Genomic DNA, 25,199 nt, shown 5'->3' with positions numbered 1-25,199 from the left:
CACACCTACAGGGCTCCTTCCCTAAAATGGCTGATAGCGCTCAGGTGGAATCACAGAGGCATCACTGAGACAGAGAAAATGTTCTCGGACTCTTTGCGCTCTCTACCTTCTAATGTCATGTTATCTATCCGTCCCTTTCTTTGACTTCCTCTTCATCCCCAATGACAGCTGGTCCAGTGCATCTGTTTTCTCTCTTGATACCTGCTCCGCTCATGTTCTGATCTGGTAGCCTCTCTGACAGGGGAGTCACTGGATAGACAAAGCAGCGTCAGGCAGAACAACCACCGCCGATTTAAATCAATTTTCTTCTCCTAATGGTGTAAATGTTGAAGTAAAGATTATGATTACTCCTCTGGTTTGAAACTAAAATGCTATTTGTGGTGATCAGTGTCTCTTCCATGTGTTAAATTTACCACGTTTCTGTAATCTGACTGGGAAATGGTGAATGGAGATAAATGATAAATCAAGCTGTTTGTTTGTTTGTTTCATTTTTTGTTTCTTGAGAGCTGGAAAACCTCCAAGTGGTGGTCAGCTGAAAGAAGGTTCTGCTGCAGGTACAGTTGCTGGCATCTAGTGCCATGATTTAGACTGCTGATCTCAGAGGAGGTTTATGATTTTGACCTTGACTCAAAACTCAGATGAGATGAAAACAGAGTGTTTGAAGTATCTGTACAGCATCCTCTCTGCTCCTGTGGCTTTCACCTGTTTCAGGAAACTGAAACATGGTGTTGGGAAACTACAACTTTATTGACAGCAACAATAAATAAAAAAAGAAAAAAAGAAAAAAAGAAAAAAATAAAGAAAAACTTTAACTTTTTTGCCTTTTGGCCACCACTGAGCTACCCTGGGCACACACAATGACTATATCATTGAGGTTTTATTTCCCATAGTGGGATCCAGTGGCCCACAGGGGTGGCTGGATGTATGAGAAATGCATTTAAAAATGTTGTGTAAAATTCATCTACAAGATGAACGATACGAGATCTAGTCAGATGGAAGTCCAATGTGTAATTTGACCTTGTGTCATCCACCATCAGTGATGGTTGCTACCCCCACCCCCCCACCTGCTGGGCGCTGAGCTTCTCAGAGGCTTTCATTGGCGAGAAATGAGACACAGGGCCCTCAAAAAATATCCACATTGGAATAAAGTCTGGTTAAACCCAAATGAAGTCACTAGTAGCCAGAAGCCATCAGTCTAACCCCAACCAAAGCGGCCCACACTTTTAAAACACGCAGTTTAGTGTGTGTCATGTCTCTGACAGCAGAGATCCAGGCGCTGCAGCAACAGGTCTCCCCGCCGCCACCGGGACATGAAGAGAGCGGCTCTTACCTCTTCTTCTCCTTATCGGCCGTCATGGTTTTTCCTGGGCACAAAATCACTGCTGTAATTCCCGACAGTCCGCGTTTGGAGTCAAAAAGTAGAGTAAAGAAAAACTTCAGCGTGTAATATCAGAGATCAGGAAAGAGCTCCGCTCTCCGCAGCCGGTGTTAGTCCATTAGAGCTGGGCTTAGTTGGCTGAGCTGTCCGGGTCTGCGGGGTTTTGGGGGGGTGTGGAGCAGGAGGGCGTCCGTGTGTGAATGCGTGTGTCCGGGGGTTGGGGGGGGGGGCGAGGAGGAGGGACCGTACAGTCTCAGATCACTGCCGAGGATTGTACAGCCTCCTTCCCGCACAGGGAAAAAGAGCAACCGTCCGCTCAGTTGTGGCGCTGGACGCTGAGCCGCTGCTGCCAAGAGCCGACGATCGCGACCGTCCCTCACCGGCTGGTGTGAAAGCTCCGGGAGCTGCTCGGTCTTTGACCTGCGGCTCAGCTGGCACCCTGACAGCCGCGGTCCCGGTCCAACGCAGCTCATTGGCTGGAAGCGCCGCCGGGAGCCTCCCCCCCCCATTCTTCCAAGCCTCCCCGGCCCCGCCCCTCCCCGGCGGCTCCTGAGCTCCTACCTGTTGGTCCTCGGGGTTCAATATTTCCATATGCGCACTCGTTTGTCAACACATCTCAGTTATTTTTCATTTCTACGATTGCCTGGATTTTTTATTTTATTTTATAATTTGAAATCACAATAAATGGTGAAAAATACAAATCCAAAATTCAGGCATTTTCAATTTACCAAGACCGGATCAAAGTGTAGTGGTAGTGCAGTTGCCCCACAATAATAAGGTTGTGGGTTCAGTTCCTGGCCTGGGTCCTTGTGTGGGTTTCCTCCCATTGTCCAAAGACAGGCATGTCTAGGTTAACTGGTAAATCTAAATTGTAGATAAATTGTAGATTTACCAGATTTACCAGACTGGAATGAAGGTCAAAGACGACGGGTCGAGGTTGTTTCCTTCAGCCATGTAAGCTGCAAAGAACGCTGTGTGACCTTTGACCACTCAGATGTAATCATTTCCTCCAAAAGTGAAGTGAAAGTTTGCTCATAATTTGAGGAAATTTGAAGTTTTTCTACATCCCAGAGATTGAGATGTACGGCCTCACGGGCGTTATGCTGGAAGTGGTGTCTCTCTCCGAAGCTTCACAGCGTTCAGTTTCCCATCATCCATCTGTGTCAGAGCAGGTCTCACCACATTTTTCAGCTAGATAAACACTTCTGGCATTTAACTGCATTGTCCCACATCAAACATCTGAGATGGAAATGATGTGAACTGAACTGAAGAGGCCAATTAATACACACACACCTCCTTACTGTAGCGTTGATGGAGGGCTATCACATCAGTTCCAGGTGTCTCTCTGGTATCTTTTGGCCTGTTTTCTCCTTGTCTCAGGTGCTTTCCTGGTTTACTTTTCCTGACTCTGGACCTCTGGAGGAGGAGGAGGATTAAAAATGATATTGATAATGAAAAAGAAATGATGCACCAAAGAAATCCACCATATCTTTCTGACATCATGATATTTAATTAATTTAAAAAAAAAAAATGCACCTTCACATCCTTTAAGAATACAGTACATTTGGCACGCAGCGCAACAGAACAAAGAAATTTTATAAACATAACATCAACACACATGTAAGGCATGGAAATAATTCAAGAAGGAACAAATCTGCAGTTCATGACAAAATGTACATGCAAAGCTTCACAAATACAGGGAATGCAAAAAAAAAAACAAAAACACATGTAAATACAGTAACATTCTGCATATGACTGAAGGACAATGAATGTTTGATACTGTAAGTGAAGTCATATCATAACACTGTCTCCATTGTTTGAAATCTACCACATAAGATTTCTACATGACGTGCATTTTTTTCTCTTCTCTAACAAACAGTAATGTAAACGACTGTCAGAGGAAAGTTTGGAAATGTTAAAACAGAATTTGGAATTTAGCGTGCAGTGCTTCTGGGAGAGACCATCTTTCAGAGGTTGTAGAGGAACAGTTTGACATTTTTAAATTAAGATAGGAATGGAGTAGAAGGGGAAAGAAAATGAGAGGTAAGGAAAGCAGAGGAGAGGAGAGGGCAGGGAGGTGGAAGAGGAAGAGATGATGTATCGTGTTATCATGCTGTTATGGAAGTTGGTTGGCAGTAACACTGTTACGGATCTAAATCTGCATTTCGTTCCATAGTTGTGTGTATGTGCTTGGTGGTTAATTGTTACTGAATCAAATATTTTTCCTGCTGCCTGTTTGCACACAGCTGGTTGTCTGGCTGGTAACCTGGTGATTCTAAACACCCCAGAAGTATTCCTGCCTGTCACGTACATTACATTCATATGTAGCTATTCAGCATTCAGGAAATACATTTGATTTAAAGTCTGGAGAAGATTTGTCAGTCACTTTGGATAAAAGCATCTGCTAAATAAGAAAATGGAAATATAGATGAACTTTGTAATTTGATGACACATAGTTTTTCCTATCATCAGCCAGCATATATTTATTTGCATCCTGACTGTGAAGTGCTGCTAAACTCTGTATACATTTTCACACGTTAATAATATATATGAATATTTACCACAGCAACTCAACAGTCAGCCTTCTTCCTGTCTTTTTTTCTCTTTCTGAGAATACATAAATGCATGTCTTTTCCTCTTCTGTAATTAAAGCCAGGCCATGCTCATTCATCATTTACTGATTACTGCCTGAGGACAATCCTCATTTTCACATCAATTACAGATTCTTCAAGTTACACAACTTCTCTTTAACCACCCATTCAATGATCCAAACTTTTACATATTTAATGAATTTGTTTATATTTAGTCAAATTCTTGCGCCAGTTGTGCACTGCACACACCTTCCGTCACCAAGTTAATATTACAAAAATAGAGTTTATTTCAAGAAAAGAAAAGAAGAAATAACCACAAAGTTTGTTTTTTTCACCTGTGCTGTTTGCACCTGCTCCTCAGATTCATTCATATTTCAGATGTTTAATAAACGCCACTCTCCTGACTAAATGTTCACGCCATCCATTTAGGTTGCCAAAACATTTCCATGATTGCATGACAGCTCCATATGATTATACCTCACAGGAACTTGGAAACAGGCTGATTGAAATGTGAACTGTATGTGGCAAATGAAACACTTCCCTCCATGTTGTACCTGAACATGTCTGATGACGAGACCAAAGAGAGAGAGACAGAGAGGGAGGAAACAGAAGGTGGAAGGGAAGATGAAGCGAGAAGACAACTAAATGATAAAATTCTTAGGGAGTATTGCACTTAAGCTTCTCTTGAAAATATTTTTATTATTTTCAGTTCACTAAGAAGTCATAAACCTGACCTGCAACATGAAGCATCTTTTTTTTTTTTATTGTAGTTGTTTAAAGCTTATTTATTACAGGCAGGTGGAGCGCCTGATCGGATAAATCTGCTCCAACATGAAAACCACAGATTTCAAACATGTGAGCAAGAACTAGACGATCCAATAACAACAACACAATCCGGACAAGAACAAGGAGAAGACCTTAAAATAAAAGTAAAACACATTGACAGTGACAAAGAGGGCTTGACACCTATACACTCACACACACGCACACTGCAGAGCAAATACATTCAGTTATCACAGATTCAGTCACATGTGCTAACACATTCACCTGTGTATCATCCGTGATTTTTCATTTGGAGTCATGAGGCTTGGTTTGTCATGTTTGGGACAATAGGTCTGGTGCAGTTACAGTACACACACACACACACACACAGCCTTTCAAGGATCAATTGGTCATGAAGGGATTAAGGAGTTGACCTGGATACTGATCCACAAGGTGCAGAGAGGCTCTTCGTAACAAGCTCTTCACCTGTACTGATGGGTCTTTTTAAAGGGCTCCACTCGTGTTTTAGGCTTCAGCTCATTATTCGGCTTCATTGCACCAGTGCCTCCATGTCAAGTATCAAGTTGTATGAAAAACAGCTTGTTAGCGCTGTAAGCATACCTTGCTAAAACAAAAAGAAACTCCCAGTGGTGAGATACAGTGGGTTGGTTTGTTAGCAAGAGGCTTCGTTTTTGTGACAAACTCGAGCATGAGAGCTAAAAACTGAGGAGAGAAAAGGAAAAACAGAACAACCTTCTTTCCACATAAAGGAAAAAAAGAAAAAATGAATTGCTGGTATAAAACTAAAGTAAAAGAATTGAATTCACCTTTTTTAACGAAATTTTACATAAAGCGCTGACAAAAATTGAGACAAAAATTCTAACTTCATCATGATTTCATCAGAAAAGTCTTTGATTTCTTGCATCTGCTTTTTTTTTCAGAACTTTATAGAGTAAAGTATTTTTTCTTTAAATACAATTATTAATTTTTTTCCCATTCATAAACATGTTTAGGGGAGAACAAACATTGTTTAAACACAGATAGACAAAGGATACAGCACACCGCATACAGAAATGACAGACTTTCTAGAGATATGCAACTGCGCATGCATGCACTCATGTACACACATTATCTCTCTCTCACACGCACATACACCAACAGCCCTCGACCTTGCCCATGGAAGTGCTTCAAAGCACGGCCCCCCATCCCAAAACACAACTTGATTTTTTTCTCCACACATTTAGAAACACATCCAGACCAATTGAAGTGAACAAGAGGGTATTTTTTCTACAGTATTTTACCTGCACCTTCATGCTGCTTGAGCATACAGTTTGATGATATATGCACAAATGGACAGACAGCAAGAGCACAAAAACCATAATGTGAGATACAGGTGGTCTAGTATAGTTCCTGAAGAGGTCAGGACCGAAGGGGGTAGGGTACGTTAGTTTAGGAAGTCTCATTCCAGGGGCCTTGTTTCTTTCAATACTGTTAATTTGCTTATATTTTTTCTTGAGGTGTGATCGTGGTTGTGTCTGTGTATATGTAATTAACCACATGTGTATGTGTGTCACTGTGTGTGTGTGTCTCTATGTGTGTGGGTGTCTTTGTGTGTGTGCATCTAGGCCACAGTCTCATCTCCAAAGTAGGAGAATCCTTTGAACTCATCTTGGTTGATTTGCTTGATGATGGTGTCCTCCACCGGTGTCAGGACGGGCTCTTCACAGGTAAAGTCCTGGTCAAAGTTGTTCACGTCCCTTTTGGTTTTCTGACAGACACCGAACATGAGAGAAGGATCAAATGTTTTGCACCAAAAAAATTTGTTGCAAGCACCACACACATCTGAACAGAAAGATGGAAGCTAATGGTCACATTTCTGTGAACATAGGCCAGTTTTCACAGCAGCAGGGTTCTTTGTTGTGTGTGTGTGTGTGTGTATGTATGTGAACTCACAATACGTGGTTTGAACGGTGGTCTGATCTTCCGCTGCTCCAACAGTGTCCAGTCGATCTCTCTGAAAAATGGATGGAGCTTAATGGCCTCCTCCAAACCCTGAGCCACCACGCAGCCCAGACGCTTGTTAGGACTCTTGGTCATGAACTGAGAAGTTAAAGAAAATAAATAATAAAGGAGTTTGAGAGGAAGAGAGAATAAGAAGTGATTAATGATGAGAAACAAAAAGTACTTTTCAAAATTTTTGTGTAAAAAAAAACTATTTTTCAATTTCCCTATTTCAATGTTTTGTTCAAAAATAAATATGCCACATGAGCAAAAATTAATTCTTTTTGACTTCTGACTTCCAGACATAATACTTTAATGCATCGTCCTTTGTAGATGTCAAAACTTTAGCAAATCTTCCTAAGTAAACATCAAGCCTTTTGTGCACCCTTTGGAATAGATATTGAGACTTTAATGGGTCACTTGTAGTAAACATTAAGGCTTTAATGCATCCTCTGGTGTAGACATCACGATTTTGGAGATTAAGGATTTTTAGGTGAGAATTCATTGTCTTAAACTTAAAATCTGTTGTGGATTTATCAAGATAGATACTAATTGAAAATTTGCTCCAGCGCTTTCAAAGAGGTGAGGTCCCAGTAGTGGGACAGCTAGCACATCTGCTGGCTATCAAGACAAGCTGACCTAAGACAACTGTGAGGTAAATGCCCATTGTCCGCCGGTGTGTAAAGCTTTACCCTGGTGGGTTCCTTTAAAATTTGCCGCTGGATGTGATGTCTTTGTAGTGATTACACATGAAATATAATTAATTTTTGGTAGTATCTAATGGGTGGTTTTTGGGCATTTGAATCTATAATTTGTCTCCAGGGAAATCTGTTTGGCTGAGGGCAAAGTTATGTTGTGGTTCATGAATCTATATTTGAATGTAATGTGTTATCATGGCTATCAGTGTGCATCAAAACTAACGTGTAAGTGATATTTTAATCAAATGACAAATGAGCAGGGGAGTTGAGACGAGAACGTCGTCAAGTATGACTCTGTTCCAATGATCTTCTGCTTCTCCCTGTCCCAGGAGTTTGATTCAAACTTGCCAAGTCCAAAATCCAAAAGTACATGAGTCTTCATGTGGTGTAGTTTGTATTGAAAAAGAACTCAAGCCTCCTTTGCTGTAGACATTACATGCTGACATGTCATCACCAGTCCATCACAGGGCCAACACACAGAGACAGAGACAAACAACCGCTCACACTCACACTCCAACTACAATTAACCTAAACATGTGAATTTTAAATGCCATAGAATATGATGTAAATATAATATATATAATATCTAAAAAAAAAATCTCAGCTGGTTGCAGAGTCACATGGTCACACTCTTTTTTTTTTTTTCATTATCAACGTCATGGATAGTGACAATCTCACATTCTTTGGTAGAGACGTTGGTAGCACCATCCATCAAAAAAATTGCAGGTATGAAACTGAAACAGTTTTGTCAGCAGTCTTTCCATGGAGCTTGGCTGATATCGCTCTCTCTGTGATGTAGGCAGCATTGAACTTGAAGACTGGTTTCCTCTCCTCCCTTTGAGCAAACTCTGAAAAACTGGGTGGAGCATCAGTACTTCCAGCGTTTCTCACTGCCACTGTGCACCTACACAGATTCAAACTTTAGGTGTTCTGACCCAGTAACAAGTTTGGATTTGCCTACAGCACACACACCACATATCGTTCTCTGAGGCAAAGCAGTTGTGGTTGAAAGTGGTAGTTTTTCTTTTTCACCGCAATGCCATTTCTGAAATGGTACATTAGTTGCAAGTAAATATGTGATGTTTATGAGCTAAGAGTAATTAATGGATGAAAAGGACCCCAGGTCTCAGGCCATGTCTTAAACAGTGAGGCAGTGAGGTAAGGATGGAGATGCAGGCACAGGTGTATTTTTTCAGACCCAAGCAGGACACTATAAATGCTGGCTTGCGGCCAGAGTAGATATCAGACAACAGTCAAGAGTTCAACATAAAATGTCTACAGTTAGGAATTACTGAAAAGAGCACCTCAGTGCTCTTGTATTTGGCTTTTTACTTTTTCAGGATTTAGTTACATGTTTTATTTATTTTACTGTCCTAATATGACAAAACAATCGGAAATTCTTGTTCTCAGAGAGTTAATCTGAATTTTAACACTATCCAAAGTAGTTAGAGAAATGTTTCATTTGATGGAAACACTGCAGTCATACATAGAAAAGGTCCTTTATGGTCAACAAGCTTCTGAGCTGAGAGTCTTGATGATTTTACTTGATGCCTTTCAGCTGTATCACATGTCCAACCAGAGCTCAGGATGCTGGTCATGTGATGACTGGTCAGATTCCAAAACATTGTCTAATGTAAACATACATACTTTCCCACAAGGCTTTGCAGTCAAGCCATACCAATAGCCAAGGTAAACCAAAATCTTGTGATGGAAAAACTGAAAGGACAAATGTACAAGTGTCATTCTGCACACACACACACACACACACACACACACATTAGCAAAGAAAAAAGTAATGGAGTCAGACTCAGAGGGAAAGATCCAATGTCCTTACAGCAGAGCAAAAGGAAACAGAGATCAACATGTGAAAAAAAGCTGCATCCTATCTCACACGTGACAGAGAGAAAAAAACCCCAGATATAACAGAAATAGACACAAGAGCAGAGAAACAAATGGTAAAGACACAAACAGGATTCCTGCACTGATCCTTACTCTAAATCTATACTAGACCGCTAATTAGCTAGAAGGCTGGATGTCATTTATTTTGTTCATCATGTGCAATAACATTAGAATCTTATGCCTTTCAGCACTAATAGCAATGGGAAAAAGTGTAAAGTTAAATAAAGAGCAGGCTTTTGACCTGAAGACATTGAAACAAAGCCCAGGACTCTTGGCAGAGGTTCTTTTGGAAAGGTTGGATGTGGAAGATGTCTTTGCATTAAATTGAGCTAAAGGTTCTGGCTGTCCACAAAGTGCAGCCAAAACATTCAAATGACTATAATTTGTCATGAGCTGTTCCTTACTTCAGACTAAACATGCTGTGTGAACATCTTAGTAGCAGTATGTGTCACAATCAATTAATAACAGCGACATACAGTACAGGCCAAAGGTTTGGACACACCTTCTCATTCAAATGAATAGGAAAGTGTGTCCAAACTTTGGCCTGTACTGTATCTGAAGTCCCATTTACAACAGAGGCTAATTTTGGTTGCTAGTTGAACCAAAGCCAAAATAACAAAGTTATCACACGTGTCCCCTTGAGCTCTCTTGCTAACTGACCGCTTTGAGGATGGACACGGCCTCTTTGCTGAGCCAGACAGGGTAGAGGACATCATCATGGAGGATCGATTCAAATAGGTCGTCTTCATTATCTGCTTCAAAAGGTGGCTGGCCCGCCATCATCTCATACATCAGCACCCCCAGGGCCCACCAGTCCACTGATGGGCCGTAATCCAGCTCTTGAAGGATCTAAACATATGAAGAAAGAGACAGTTTTAGACAAAGACGCTTGAAGAATTGATGCTGGATTTCTTTGATGGAGGAGTGATAATTGTACTGCTACTGAACCCTCATAAACGAGACAGGATAATGTCAACTTGACTTGATTTGAGCTAGCTGCTTTAAGTCATACATGTTGTCCTATCTAAAGGCAAGGCAAGTTTATTTGTATAGCCCAATTCGACAACAAGGTGATTCAAAGTGCTTTACAGAGACATTAAAACGTAGTATGATTTAAAATTTGAACAGAGAAGAAATAAAAAGAAAGAACAATAGACAAAATCAGTAGATAAAATTTGTTTAAATTTTCAAACTCAGGCTAAAAACTACCAGTGCAGATTTGGAGCTTTATTCAAATGCAGCTGAAAATAGGTGTGTCTTCAACCTGTGTTGAGTGTTGAGTGCCTCAGCTGATCTGAGGCTTTCTGGGAGTTTGTTCCAGACATGTGGAGTGTAGAAGCTGAATGCAGCTATTCCATGTCTGGTTCTGACCGGATCCAGATGACCTGAGGGGTTTGGAAGGTTCATACTGGGTCAGGAGGTCACTGATGTATTAATAGACCAGCATCAGAACTCTTAAGTCTATCCTCTGATGGACAGGCAGCCAGACCTCAGAGCTGTGCTGCTATGGTCCACTTTTTTGGTCTTAGTGAGGACTCGAGCAGCAGAGTTCTGAATGAGCTGCAATTGTCTATAACTAACTTTTTAGGTAAACCTGTAAAGATGCTGTTACGATAATCACACCAACTAAAGATGAATGCAAATCCAATTCTTACATGACATCCAAACCCTTTCCACAAACAAGCTAAAATGGGGGCAGAAGAGCAATATCTTAATGATTTATGAAGAACAGGGCATCATCTGCATACAGTAGCACTACAGAGTCTGTTGCTCTTTTTTTTTGTGTCTCTGTAGCATATTAAACCCCTAACCCCTAGGGTTTAATATGCCTGTGTGAGTAATTTAAAAAAACAATTTTCCCATTTTGTAATTTTTTTTTACTTGAAAACAAGTTCGAACAACAGACAGGGTCAGACATTAAACACTGTATACTGTCTGTTAGTTCAGTGGGCACGAGATAAGTACAATGCCTAACAGCAACATCCAAGCTGCACACTCTTGAAAGCTGAAGAATCCATATGTGTGTTTTAGGGTCACCTCAGGTGCGATGTAATCTGGCGTCCCACAGAAGGTGGTGGTAGTGACTCCGTTGAGGATTCCCTCCTTGCACATGCCGAAATCAGCAAGCTTACAGTGACCCTCTGCATCCAGTAATATGTTGTCCAATTTCAAGTCTCTGCAAAGGGTGTACAATTTACGAAACATTGTAATTTTCACGATTGGTAAATATCACAAATATGCAGACACAATCCTGAAATATGAGGAAAGCCTTAACATTATTTTGTAAATGAACGTTTTTTAATGTCTCAATTTAACTTTAAGACGCCTCATGCACCGTTTGTATGATGAATATGCCTAATGAAAGACCATGTTTGAGAAAAATTTCCATGCATCAGTATACAGTACATAAGGTTCACAGCAGTTTTGTCATTGAAAACAAATTAGGCCTCGCTTTTATCCCTACCAAGGCAGGATGGGTGGGTGGGACTATACAGCAGGAGGAGGGGAGAGCACCAGATCTTCGAATAGAGAGAGAAAGCTGAAGGTTGAATGAGAAAGCGATGGAGGGGAGAGTGAGAGAGCGGGAGCATCTAAGAGATAAGAGCAGCAGTGTTGAGAGATGGCAGGGCTGGTTATGAATGCAGCCGCTTCGGGCTTGATGGTTGATTGCTAAAAAAATGTCAACATCTTCTTCATGTAGCCAGTGCAGTCATTCAGCCTGAGGAGTTTTCAAAAATATATTTGCCCTGACAAGTCAATAAGGAGCTGGAGTATGTGTGTGTGTTTGTATGTGTAGGTGTGTGTGTATGTGTTTCTCAAGTCTTATGCAACTGTTCTGTTTTTCTAATCCCCAAAAATAAAATCTTAACAATCTTGTTTGAGAGCCACTGTGATTTGTTATGAAAAAAAGCTTGTTTCTTTTCTGTCCCATCATGCCTGAATCTGACAAGCCATTAACTGCACAAAATTGTGAGAAACAGGACGAAAGGAGCTGCTGATTATGCACAACTGTTATGTAAGTGATTTTTTTTTTTTTTCATTTTCGAGTTCATGTTATAATCTTGAAATTTGAGTTGATTGAGGATTAAATACGTACATTACAACTTGCAATGTTTATATTTTGGTCTGTTCTATATTATTTTTTAGAACATAAAAAATTGACTTATTCATCAGACTGAACTTATTAATCAGCTTCAAAGCAGTGAGTAGTTTGGCTCTGCTTTGTGCTGGGATAGGGGGGGCCCAAAATTGATTTTTATTAATTTTTTTTTCTTTTTGAGGGCTCTCAGACTTACCAGACAGTTTCCATAACACTTGCTAAAACCTATTTCTACCTCAAAATCTATTGATAGACATCACTCTCTTTTATTCATTTCAGAGTTCAGATGTTATTGTGATCTCATGCAAAGGAAAAACCATGATTGATATGCTAATGTGCTCAGGTTTAAGGAAAAAATAACATGGCGGGGCAGATGCAGTGAAGCTGAACCTCTCACTCAAGTTTGTAAAAAACAGTTCAGGTGTGGGTCACATTCAGGGGACACAAAAGATGAGCATTAGTAACAAATTAGAATTTTCCGTGGCTCGTTATTAAGAAACCTTTTGAGAAACTTCATTATGTTCACTGAAGTGTGTGAAATGTGACCATAAGAGAGGTTTGCAAGTCAAGCTGAACTCTGCATGAAATCCCAAACTTGAACTGCCCCCATACAAGCAAAATCTTGTAATGTTTTGCAGCCTGGGGCTGTGCCTTGCTAAAAGGCACGTCTATGACTGTGTTTTTGATGAAGGAAAGAGCGGTACTTGTTCTGTAATTCCCCCGATGGAAAGTCCAAGTGTCACCCCTTGGCTACCTGCAGGCGACTCTCAGCACATTAAATCTGAATTGCTTGCCCACAGCAACGCATGAATATAACATCAATGTAATGCATTTGTGATTGAATTGAAATGGCCACTGACATTAATCTTTGTATTACACAACACCTCCCCGTTTGCAGGGAAATTTAATATTAAGTAGCTGCAGATGCTCAGCAGAACTAATGGAAATGGCAAAAAATTATAAAATAATAAAAAAAAAAAAAAAAACATTATATAATATTTCTTTTCTTCTTTTTATTCTTTTATTCTTTTTACTAGTATTATTTCACTTCTTTTAGTCTTTGTGTTATTTATCAATGTAATTATTTTTTGTTTTAGTTTAACAATTTTTACTGAATACACATCACCCTTAAACTAGAATATAAAGCTTTCTCTCAAAAGAAATCGCATCATTAAAAAAGAGCTGCTGTGTCTGTCAGGACACACATACACACGCACACACACTCATACACAGACATAAGGCAATCACACTCAATTCAGCGCATTTCCTGTGTTTCATGTTAATCTTGAGTGATTTTTCCATTACGTCCTCAGCGGCAACCCTTGTGCACTGTGACAGCTAACCTCTCTCTCTCTCTCTCTTCACCTCTGCCCCATCCGTTCATGCCCTCCCTCACCCCTTCTCCATCTGCATAATCAGAAAAAAACATCTGGATCAACAAATATAAAAAACTCTTACAACTACTTATTTAGATATGTGGAAATGTGTTGAGGGGACATCAAATACTGTGTAGTTACACTTAAACAAACTCAAACCTACTCTAGATGGGAACTTACTCTGGTTCATGTGAAGTTAAATCTTCCTCTCTTCTGATTGGCTGACTGTTTTCTGTTCTTAAAACCTTAAATTTTATTTATAAAGGGTATTGGCTGGCTGGCATGGTTCCTAGAACTCTTAGAATAGGTACCTGGTATTTTGTTAGACTCATTCTGATCATCCTTTTTTATCATAAATGTCAAAATTTTAACTGATGGGAAAGAAACTATAATATTGCAAAAATATCACACACAATTACATAGGTTGTCAACAAGTTAATTCCTGTCTGTAAAAAACGAATGTAAATATAGTTTTGAGGTGTGATACCTAAGCCTAGTAAAAAAACATCGACACAACAAAACGTGGGGTCATGCTCTACTTTAGTTTTTTTTCTGGCTATGTAGACACATGTATGAAAGTGTACGTATAGACATATATCTGGCCTGTGACCAGTCTAAACCTGCTCTGTCAACATAATCTCATGCAAACATCATCTTATGAACTGTTCATGAACTGTTGAAAAGAAGAGAACATTTGTTCCTCACAAAATGTATTTTCTTCTCTCAGAGAGGTTCATGGAGTTTGTAGCATAGACAAGGGGCTGATGGGATATGAAGATGAGCACCAGAGGAGCGATGTAGGAGGGAGGGGCGGCGAGGGGTTGGGGGGGGAACATAATGTTCCCAAAGCACTTGTTGTGCATCTTCTTCTGGTCAACAAATTGGGTCAACAGAGAGGAAAAGACAGAGGGAGAGAGAAAAGAGAGAGAGTCAGGTGGCTCAGTCAACTCAGCCATCATGAATTAACAGGCACTTTGTGTGTGCGCTGTCCCTACGCAGTAATATGCATGAATGAAAACACACTGTTGACAGATTTGATGATTAATCTTAATGTCCTGAGTCTGTCTGGGTTTTGCTTCAGAGAATGAGCCAACGATCACAAAATACTTCACTGATGCATTCCCTCGTTAATATGATAATGTGATTTGACAAGTGACTTAGTATTACAGTTATAAAAATGGGAGTCCATGGAGTTTTAAAGATGTAGGTTTGGTTGATTTTGGAATGCAAAGCTCAGCCAAAAATGTGATGGAAATTAGAATACAAATTAGAGCACAAATTTTGGACACAAAAAGCAAACAGAGCAAAATGGTCTTTGCAACTTCAAAGCAGAAATGTGTCACTTAAATGGGAACACATGAAAAGTTATCAGTTCATGAGGTTATGAGGTGCATTATTATGCATCCCAGTGATGAGAGAGCGGTTAAACCTCACCTCATTAAGGCCAAGTAATTACTTCAGTTGTACATTTTTCTAACCAATGCTAAAATATTATTCAGTTGTTCACTACATGAGAAACATGTTCTGAATTATATAATGATTATCATTTCCAATTATACCAAAGCATAAATTATGGTAAAGAATAAGTATAATTACACGAAAAACTGTAGAGTTTATGAACTTGGAACAAATAAAAGTATGCTGATATGTTTTCTTTCTATTGGGTGTATCCTTCTTTTTTTTTTTTTTTTTTTCGGAAAAAATTGTAATTCATGTGCCTTCAAACAGCCTCTGGTACAGTAGTGACAGAGTTAATGTTATTAACATTAACATTCACTTTTCCTGTTTGATAGAAGAGGCAGGCTCTGGGTGGAGTGTTACTTTAAAACGTGGTCACGAGGCCAAGACCAATAAAAAACCCAACACAAAACAATGACTTTAAGAGTTGTACCCTTTCACCCTGATCACTGGTTTTGATTCAATTGTACCAACACCGCAGAAACACATTCACAGATTCTGACTGATTTCAAGATTATAACTCTGCTCTTCATTAAAAAAAGAGTCTTGGTCCAGCTGGCACCATCAGGACTGGACATTTGTCGCTCTGCGATCATGGTGCCAATACAATTAAAAAAAGCGCACATTCATATTTCACATCCTCTGGTTGCAAACTATAAGAAATTACAGTGGAAGCTTTTTCTGCTCCAATTTTGGCCAATAATGTGTTCATGTTTCCTGCTTTTTATGACATGATTTAATTTAAAGTATTTATTTTAAGTGGCTTTTATTTTTGTTGTTTTACTTTTTTTTTTTTTCAGGTATAAGAAATGTTTCAATAAAAATACTGCAAACAGTAAGAAATATTAAGAAGGTAAAATAGTGGCAAAATAATGCCTCGTTGCTTTATTACTTGACTCTGCCTTTCTACTGATCAGCAAACTTATCAATCAACACTTTTCATCCATACTTAATAAGTTTGTTATCTTTAGGGTTTTCCCCTAAAATCACTTCACTCCCTTTCCTGCATCTCAGGAAAGTAACTGCAGTTTTGTGATTTAGAATTTTTCCCATCATCAATCAGAATCATAATGTAAAACAGGGATTGTTGTCATTTCCAATTTTTTATTACAATGTTTCTAGAGTAAAACTGATTATTGCTTATATACATGCAAACATGATGGCATCAATGTGAAATATTTCCTATGTTTCAGGTGCCACGAAATAAAGCCAAGCTGTGTTTCCAGCTGGATTAGTGAGGTTAAACAGTTCCCATGATGGCGTGGTATTTAGTTTGACATTCCTTGATTAGTGTTGGCTAAGTTCTTATTGTTCTTTTGAGTCAGGTGATGTTGGCTATATTTTATACTGTCTGAAGCCAAAACAAAGAATATATACCTGGCAATATTCTGATCAGATAAAACTAAATGAGACTTTATTAAACCCTCTGGCAGAAAATAAGTAGCTGTAGCAACAAAGTAACAGGCGATAGATTTAGTATGCAGCTTTAATGTTGTTTCAACTGCTGGGCAAGTTTGATCATTGAAGAGTTTTTGCTGTGGGAATAAAAACAGGAATATCCCAGCAGCCATAAAAAAAGGAAAAGAAAAGAAAGAATCACAGAAGGAACCAATGAAAGAAAGACAATGGGGCAATTAAAGTAATAATATGCAGATTGCAAGAGGGATTTTGCATTGCCTGTCAAGTTCCCCTGACCTTTCATTTCTGAACACACAACAATACTCCATTCATCTTTGATCACTTCCCAGCCTGTTTCCTCATTTTGGTAACAGCATGTCTGTGCACCAGGATTTCTCGGCATTATTTTGTATAATCATGTCTTTTAAGGGCAGGTACAGGGCCAATGGCTGCAATAAACATGGACATAGATGCACACAGGCACACATACATACACCGAAAACATACACAATTGGTCTTCTTTTGTTCTATAAATAGTTTTTTTTTTCCATTATAAGATAATAAGAAAATAAAATGATTTCTAAACATTAAACAAAAAGATTTTTTGCCTCCAGGTTTGGTTGATTTTGGGATGCAATGCTCAGACAAAAATGTGATGGAAATTAGAAAAAAAAAAAAAAATAGAGCACAACTTTTGGACACAGAAAAAGCAGACACAGCAAAATCGTCTTTGCAACTTCCTTGTTGTCGAAGCAGCAATGTGTTATTTCAATGGGAACGCATAAAAAAAATCTCAAAAAGTTATCAGTTCATAAGGTTATTCTAAACATCAGCTATGTGTGTGATTCACTTCACGCACCACAGAGTGAGAGCGGTATTAAATAAGAAGCAGGTCAGGCCTGCCTCAGTCCAGTGGTTTTTAGTCATATATTCAATAACAGCACATGAACATGTTAACACCCCAGAAGATGTATCATTTATTTTTCAACTATTGCTGTTAGAAGACGGAGTGGAGGACAGGAAAGGATAGTTTACATACAGTGGCCTTGGTTAAAGCTCGACCCCTTTGCGGTACATGCGCTGCAAGGTGACACACACCAAGGTGTCTCATTTGAACTTTTTAACTTGTACTTTCAGTGGGTCAAAATTCTGATTGTTGTTTCAAGGCTAGAGGGGTCATCTTGAACTGTATTAGAGTGAAAAGGTGTATACTATTAAGAAAATAGGATAAAGACTGCTCAGTGAACAGAAAAGAAAATGTCATTAACAAAACCACATCAACTCACACATTTGCATACACACACAGGTTGCATGACGAGTGAATCCAAACACTGAATCAACCCTCAGATTGACTGAGTGAAAACACCGGAAAGAAGAAACTTTTGTTCCATTGCAGTTATTTCTGGGAGCAAACAGCCTGAACCTGTACTTAGTCTTCGTCCGTCACAATAGTGTTATGATTTGTGCTGCGTGCTGCTTTTGTGAGACCCGCTGCATGTTTGCTAGTGGTTGACAATGATATTATGACTGACGGGTCCTTAGAGACAGATAATACTAACCTGATGATGAGGTAACATTGTACCGTAAATGTACACAGTGCACTTCCAGGGCCAACGGGTTTCAAGATTAAAAAGATTATTCAGCTGCTTTTTTGCACTATGCCTCACTACTCCTTCCTCATGACATGATTTTAATATTTTTAACAACTTTTCGACAAAAACCTGTTTAATAAAGTCTTCCATTGTTCGTCCATCCAGTTTCTTCCGCTTATCTTGGGTCAGGCAGCAGATTAAGCAGGGACTCCTCGACATCCCTCTCTCTAACAAAGCTTTCCAGCTCTCCCTGGGAGATACTAAGACTTCTCAGGCCAATGGGAAATTCAGTCTCAAAAGCAAGTTCTGATGTTACCCAAGAATCTTTGCAGTCAGACATGCCCAGAGAATGCACAGCAGTCTTCTTTATAAGATATCCAAACAACCTCAGTTGGCTCGGGAACAGCAGCCAACTCTGAACTCCGCACCTGAAAATCTATGTACAATACACATTGTGTGTGTCTCTCTCTCTCTCTCTCTCTCTCTCAATCCAACCGGTCGAGGCAGATGGCCGGCCCCCCAAGCCCGGTTCTGGCCGAGGTTTCTACCTCCTTTAAAGGAAATTTTTCCTTGCCACTGTCGCCAAGTGCTTGCTGATGGGGGGGTCTGTTGGGTCTCTTTAAATCATTTTATAAAGAGTTTGTTCTAGACCTGATCTAAATGTAAAGTGCCTTGATGTAACTTTGTTATGATTTAATTTAATTTATGTAATGATCATCAGGTGAGACTCCACTGGTTGCAAAATTAAGTTTGTATTTAAGTGTAGAGGACAACAGCCCTTTTTCTGACTTGATTTATTAGCTCAGTAAATGTTTTCCTAACAACTTTATTGTCCCAGTCGCTAGTTTCATGTCTTCAATATACAATGATTTTAATTTTTTCAATGATGGTCCCATTAAGACAAAAACAGACCTTAACCTAGACCCAAGCTTTTTGTTTGGTATGCATGTTGGTGGGATTTGCGTCTTAGGAGGATAAAACAGGGGAAGCAGATGAAAGTGTTTGATTTGGCAGACTGTACCACCCAATCAGGATGGAGCACAGAGCAGGTCAGATCCAGCCCTCGCTCTTCCTCAGTTCCACCTTCTCCTTCAAATATGGTTTCTCTTTGTTTCAAAAAGCCAGGATGGCAGCAGCCAATTTGCAAACAGGCTTCAAAACAGTGCTTCACAAACCAATCACTGAATTCACAGTAGGTTGAACCAGATAAACTGGTAAATCAAGACCTTTGGATTCCTGCTAAATTCTTTCTACTACAATGGTGTGGTTCAACATCTGCCAAACTACCAAGACATCCTTCCGTCTCCTGCTGCAATTTACCCCTCATTTACTAAAAAAATTATATTTCCCTGGATTAATTATCAGTCAGAGTAACAGGTAGATGAATGTTAATGCATGGCTGAGTTATGAATATTATGGTTTCTTTTGCACAGATGTTTGTGAAAAAAGCTTTCACAAACATCTGTGCAACTTCTACAGAGATCTCCTACCTGGTTTTGGATTAACATACCACTGACAGTGTGAAACAGGGCACACCACTTGAACACACATTTAACCCTTAGAGGTCTGAGCCTATTTGGTTGTTTACTTTTGAATTGCCTTTATATACCACATAAAAAATGTCTTACGTACCCATGCTTGGTATCTTCTTTTTTTTCAGCAGAACTTCATATTATCTGATAATACAGTAAGTTAAAGTAAAAAAAAAAAAAAAAAAAATTAACACCCAGAATACACAGAAATCATCAAATCCGAAAAAAAGATATAATGTATTTTATATATATATAATAAGAAGATTCAATGCTGGGTTTATGATCTGATGTTCAGATTAATATTTTCATGCTATGAAATTTAAACGATTGTTTGAAATCTGCACTTTTGGGTGAAGTTGACTATTTCTCTTGGGACATAGTTTTTCATGGGAACTGCCGGTGTGATCATAGACTCCAAAGGGTTAAAGAGGAAAGTCGTGAATGCCACTGATCAGAAAAGCCACAAGAATGAGCAGGGCTTTTATACGACCTCACTCCATTTAATGTTGTAGAAGATTTGTGTCTCCTGATTAAAGCCATATTAGCAACACATTCAAGCCCCATAGTTTTTCAGAGAAGGATGGCAATCTGACTTCAAGCACAGTTCAAAGTCCTGTAAAATGCGAAGGAGTTTTGTCATTTTATAAAACCTTTGTTCGTTAATTCTGGGAATCTCAGTGAATGTTTATTATCTTTGATCATGGAATTTCCCATATAAATTGTGTAATGGGGACACTGGTCTCAGCTGGGCGCACTAAATTAAATAAGCAGCATGTTCATGCTTCAGTGCACATCAAACGATGAAAGGCGCAGAGTTAAAACTGCTTCAACTCGAAAGTGGAACAGAATTCCAGCCACTGTCAACTGGTAAGGCTAAACAATCTCAATCATCTCAATCTTGTCTGCTCAAATCTGGAACAAACATAAAGCCTGCTCAAAGAGGCCTGATGGGACATTACACAAAGACCCAGTGAGCGGTGGCTGCTGATGCTGTTAGTGCGGTCACCTGTAGATGACTCCGTGCTGGTGCAGGAACATCAGGGCAGATGTGACCTCTGCTGCGTAAAATCTGGATCTTGCCTCATCAAACTTCCTTGACCGCTGGATCTGAAACATCAGGTCACCCCCATTAACATACTCCATCACGAAGAACAAGCGATCCTGGAAGAGAAGATGGAGAGAGGAAATCACCTCATCTGCATGTGATGCACAACTACAGCGGTGTATGACATTAGACCACGTGGCCCTGTGATAGATGTTTAATATGAACACACAGGATCACAGTCTGTTTCGTTTACATGGATGTACGGTGTATATCTGGAGTTACTGGTGCATTTTTGCGACTTAAAAGCTTCAAACTTGAATAAATACTTCTTTAACTGATTAGATTAATAAATCATTTGTTCTTACAGTGATATTACTGTCACTGTTGTGTTTTTTTGCAGTCTTGAGATCCCTATGATATAATAATAAATCTGTCATATACTCAGATCAATTTGCTTAAAAGTTTTGTAAAATTGTACATACATGACATTAAACACTCTACCAAGTATTACTTTACTCCAAATGAAACATTACATAGACAGTCTCCCTTGGGTGTAAGAAATCTGGTAAATACATGACGATGTGACCAAAAGTGTCATTGTCTCCACTTCCTGTGACACACACACTCTATACTGCGCCTTCCTCGCTCTATTCTCTTGTTAGTGTGCTTGGGCTCTGAGGAAAAATGAACCCCTTCCTGAATTCCAGTTAGCCCTCTTCATATAGGAAACAAGAGTGAAAGAGAGTGAGAGAGAGAGCATGTTTGTGAGTGTGTGTGTGTGTGTGTGTGTGTGTGTGAAGGGGATGGGGTAGTGTGGGGTGGGGGTTGATAAAAATAGCTCAGTATATAAGAAACCACAAGTCCCTCTGAGCCATTTTGTGAGCCCTCAGGGTTTAGTGTTTGCGGTTAAGGTGGGAAACATTGTATGCACATGTGGACTGTACTCGCACGAATAAATATAGATAGATAGATAGAAATGTGTATGTGTGCATCTGTGATCTTGTCACACAGTGTTCAGACATCTGAGGCCTCTGTGTGTTGAAAGAAGCCCCCTTTTGATGAGTTGTTACTGGATTTGTAGAGCTTCAGAAAAACTGAATCTTGACCTCAAGACCTCTAAAACCTGAGCTAAATCTCAGGTGGAGACTCATTTCGTCCCCACTCTACTATATGTATTGATAAATAAATGATCTGGTGAGAGATGGACAGTTCCAGTGTCTAGAATGCAGCGAAATACCTGTACCTGTCCACCAGAAAATCAGACATCCTTGCAGCTGTTTCCTTTCTGAAACATTAAAAATAGCCTGGTTTCAGTTAATAAGACATTGAGCTGAGACTAAAAGGGAAATAACAAGGTCCTGGCCTGGTCTTACTTTTCTCAATCTCTTCCTTTGTCCGTTTTGCTGACTGCTTTGGTTCCCTCTAACTATCCCTGTAGACCCAGCTCCTCCAACCCTCTGCCCTTGTGTTTACTGTACATCACCATTTTCAACATTCTCGCCAACAGGTGGAAATTTTAAATTGCTGGCATATTTTTTCAAGTAGAGACAAAAATGTTCCGAGAGAATTTTGAGAATGTTGGTAGACCTTAAAATAAAACAGCTCTCTTTACAAATGAGGCTTTCAGATGTCATACAACTCTAATGAACATGAAACAAATCTGATAATGAGTAAAACAGCCTTTATTCACATTTTAAACAATGTCGAAATATTATCATAATCCTTTATTTTCTGCCTGTTGCTATTCCCTGAATAAAATCAATTTAACTGGAAGTGACATATGGGAAACAGAAACCACAGTTCCAACAGGTTGATGTAATCTGGTTAAATTAAGGGCAGCGCTGGTAGTTGGTTAGAGCAGTGATCCCCAACCTTTTTTGCGCCACGGACCGGTTTAATGTCAGACAATATTTCCACAGGCCGGCCTTTAAGGTCATCATGATCATCATATTCATCCACTTATCCGGTGCCGGGTAAGTAGACAACCAGCAGACGACCCCAATTTTTTTTTCCCTGGCCACATTGGCCAGCTCTGAATGGGGGATCCCAAGGCGCTCCCAGGCCAGAGCGGAGATATAATCTCCCCACCTGGGCCCCGGCCTGCTCCATGGCCTCCTCCAGGCTGGACATGCCAGGAATACCTCCCTTGGGAGGTGTCCCTGTGGCATCCTTATCTGGTGCCCGAACCACCTCAACTGGTTCCTTTCCACGCAAAGGAGCAGCAGCTCTACACCAAGTCCCTCCCGGATGGCCGAACTTCTCACCCTATCTCTGAGGGAGAATCCAGCCACCTTCCTGAGGAAACCCATTTCGGCCGCTTGTACCTGCAATCTCGTTCTTTCAGTCGTGACCCATCACTCATGACCATAGGTGAGGGTAGGAACAAAGACTGACCAGTAGATAGAGAGCTTTGCCTTCTGGCTCAGCTCAATCTTCATCACAACAGTGCGGTAGAGCGAATGCAGCACCGCCCCTATTGCTCTGATTCTCCAGCCAATCTCATGCTCCATCTTACTCTCATTTGTGAACAAGACCCCGAGATACTTGAACTCCTTCACTTGGGGTAAGGACTTATTTCCTACCCGGAGTACACATGCCACCGGTTTTCTGGTGAGAACCATGGCCTCAGATTTAGAGGTGCTGATCCCCATCCCAGCCGCTTCACACTCGGCTGCGAACTAGCACTGGAGGTCACAGAATGATGGAGCCAATAGGACCACATCATCCACAAAAAGCAGGGATGTAACCCTTAGCTCCCCAAACTGCAGCCCTCATGACTACGTCTCCATATCCTGTCCATGAAAATCACAAACAGGATTGGTGACAAAGCGGAGGCCAACCCCAACCCGAGACAAGTCCGACTTATTGCCGGTCGTACGCTTTCTCCAAGTCCACAAAACACATGCAAACTGGATAGGAATACTCCCAGGCCCCCTCCAGGATACGTGCAAGAGTAAAGATCTGGTCCGTTGTTCCATGACCAGGACAGAATCTGCATTGCTCCTCTTCAATCTGAGGTTCGACAGTCGGCCGGACCCTCCTTTCCAGCACCTTGGAGTAGACTTTCCCAGGGAGGCTGAGGAGTGTGATGCCTGATAACTGGCACACATCCTCTGGTCCCCCTTTTAAACAAGGGAACCACCACCCCGGTCTGCCACTCCTTTGGTACTGTTCCAGACCTCCATGCAATATTGAAAACGCGTGTCAACCGCGACAGCCCCTCAACACCCAGAGCCTTCAACATTTCTGGATGCATCTCATCAATCCGAGGGGCTTTGCCACTGTGGAGTTGTTCAACTACCTCAGTGACCTCCTCCTGGGAGATTGACACTGATCCTCCATCATCCTCTAGCTCTGCCTCCACCCCAGAGGACGTGCAAGTTGGATTCAGGCGTTCCTCAAAGTGCTCTTTCCACCTTCCGACTACCTCCTCAGTGGAGGTCAACAGTGAACCATCCTTGCCATAGATGGCTTGGATGTTCCCCCACTTTCTCCTCCTGAGATGCCAAACGGTTTTCCCTGAAAGTCCCTCTCCATGCGTTCTCCCAAATCCTCCCACACCCGCTGCTTTGCCTCCCTCACCGCTGAGGCTGCAGCCCTTCGGGCCTGTCGGTACCTTGAGACCGCCTCAGGAGTCCCCTGGGCTAACATATCCCGGAAGGCCTCCTTCTTCAGTTGGACGGCTTCACTGACCACCGATGCCCACCACGGTGTCTGAGGGTTACCGCCCCTTGACGCATCTAAATCCTTGAGGCCACAGCTACCCATGGCAACTTCGGCAATAGAAGCTTTGAACATCGACCACTATGGTTCAGATCAGGAAGGCCTTTCCTCCCAATCACGGCCCTCCAGGTGTCTCCATCATTACCCACGTGCGCATTGAAGTCCCCCAATAGGACTATGCAGTCCCCTACAGGAGCCCCATACAGGTACCGATTCAGGGTCCCCAAGAAGGCTGAATACTCCAAACTGCTGTTTGGTGCATACACAAAAACAACAGTCAGTGCCCCCCCCCCACAACCCTGAGGCGTATGGAGGCGATCCTCTCATCACAGAGGGAGCTTGCGAGTATCCCCACATCTGCCTGGTGCCAGAAGTAGGGATCCAGAACCAAAGCTGTGCGTCTTCTGTCTCCTCACTGGGCCTTTTCCCCTTTGCAAAGAAACTTTGCAAAGACTTTCCTTTTTAATCATTTCGCTACCTTGTGGGTTTAATTTTAGCGGTAATGTATCATGTGACCGAGACGTCTTGACATGCGTCAAGAGTGAGTCATAAATGGATGAAACAGAGAAATCATTAATTTTTCAAATTAAAACATAGTTCAGATTCAGATAATAAATGAACCATAAATAATGTAACTTACTTATTC

At 40.7% G+C, this 25,199-nt stretch overlaps 2 protein-coding genes across 5 annotated transcripts in view; both read right to left on the bottom strand.

Moving 5' to 3' along the window:
• The window catches only part of epas1b (endothelial PAS domain protein 1b), a 39,329-nt gene extending 37,525 nt beyond the window's left edge, over nt 1-1,804 (bottom strand). The window contains exon 1 of the mRNA XM_029520689.1: nt 1,331-1,804. Within this exon, the coding sequence (XP_029376549.1) occupies nt 1,331-1,356 (26 nt within the window). The 5' untranslated portion in view covers nt 1,357-1,804. The remainder of the gene's footprint in view (nt 1-1,330) is intronic.
• A 3,856-nt stretch (nt 1,805-5,660) lies between these two features.
• LOC115055762 (protein kinase C epsilon type-like) overlaps nt 5,661-25,199 on the bottom strand; it is a 74,013-nt gene continuing 54,474 nt past the window's right edge. For 3 of the 4 annotated variants that reach the window (XM_029521780.1, XM_029521778.1, XM_029521779.1), the window contains 5 exons: nt 20,792-20,946; nt 11,367-11,505; nt 9,990-10,178; nt 6,685-6,831; nt 5,661-6,499 (listed from right to left, as the gene is read on the bottom strand). In XM_029521780.1, the coding sequence (XP_029377640.1) occupies nt 6,353-6,499; nt 6,685-6,831; nt 9,990-10,178; nt 11,367-11,505; nt 20,792-20,946 (777 nt within the window). In that variant the 3' untranslated portion in view covers nt 5,661-6,352. Of the gene's footprint in view, nt 6,500-6,684; nt 6,832-9,989; nt 10,179-11,366; nt 11,506-19,901; nt 19,930-20,791; nt 20,947-25,199 lie in introns of those variants that run through there. The other variant, XM_029521781.1, reaches the window with a different exon arrangement.

This window comes from Echeneis naucrates, chromosome 15, assembly GCF_900963305.1.
Source record: "Echeneis naucrates chromosome 15, fEcheNa1.1, whole genome shotgun sequence".
Lineage (NCBI taxonomy): Eukaryota > Metazoa > Chordata > Actinopteri > Carangiformes > Echeneidae > Echeneis > Echeneis naucrates.
This window is presented reverse-complemented; position numbering and strand designations above follow the sequence as displayed.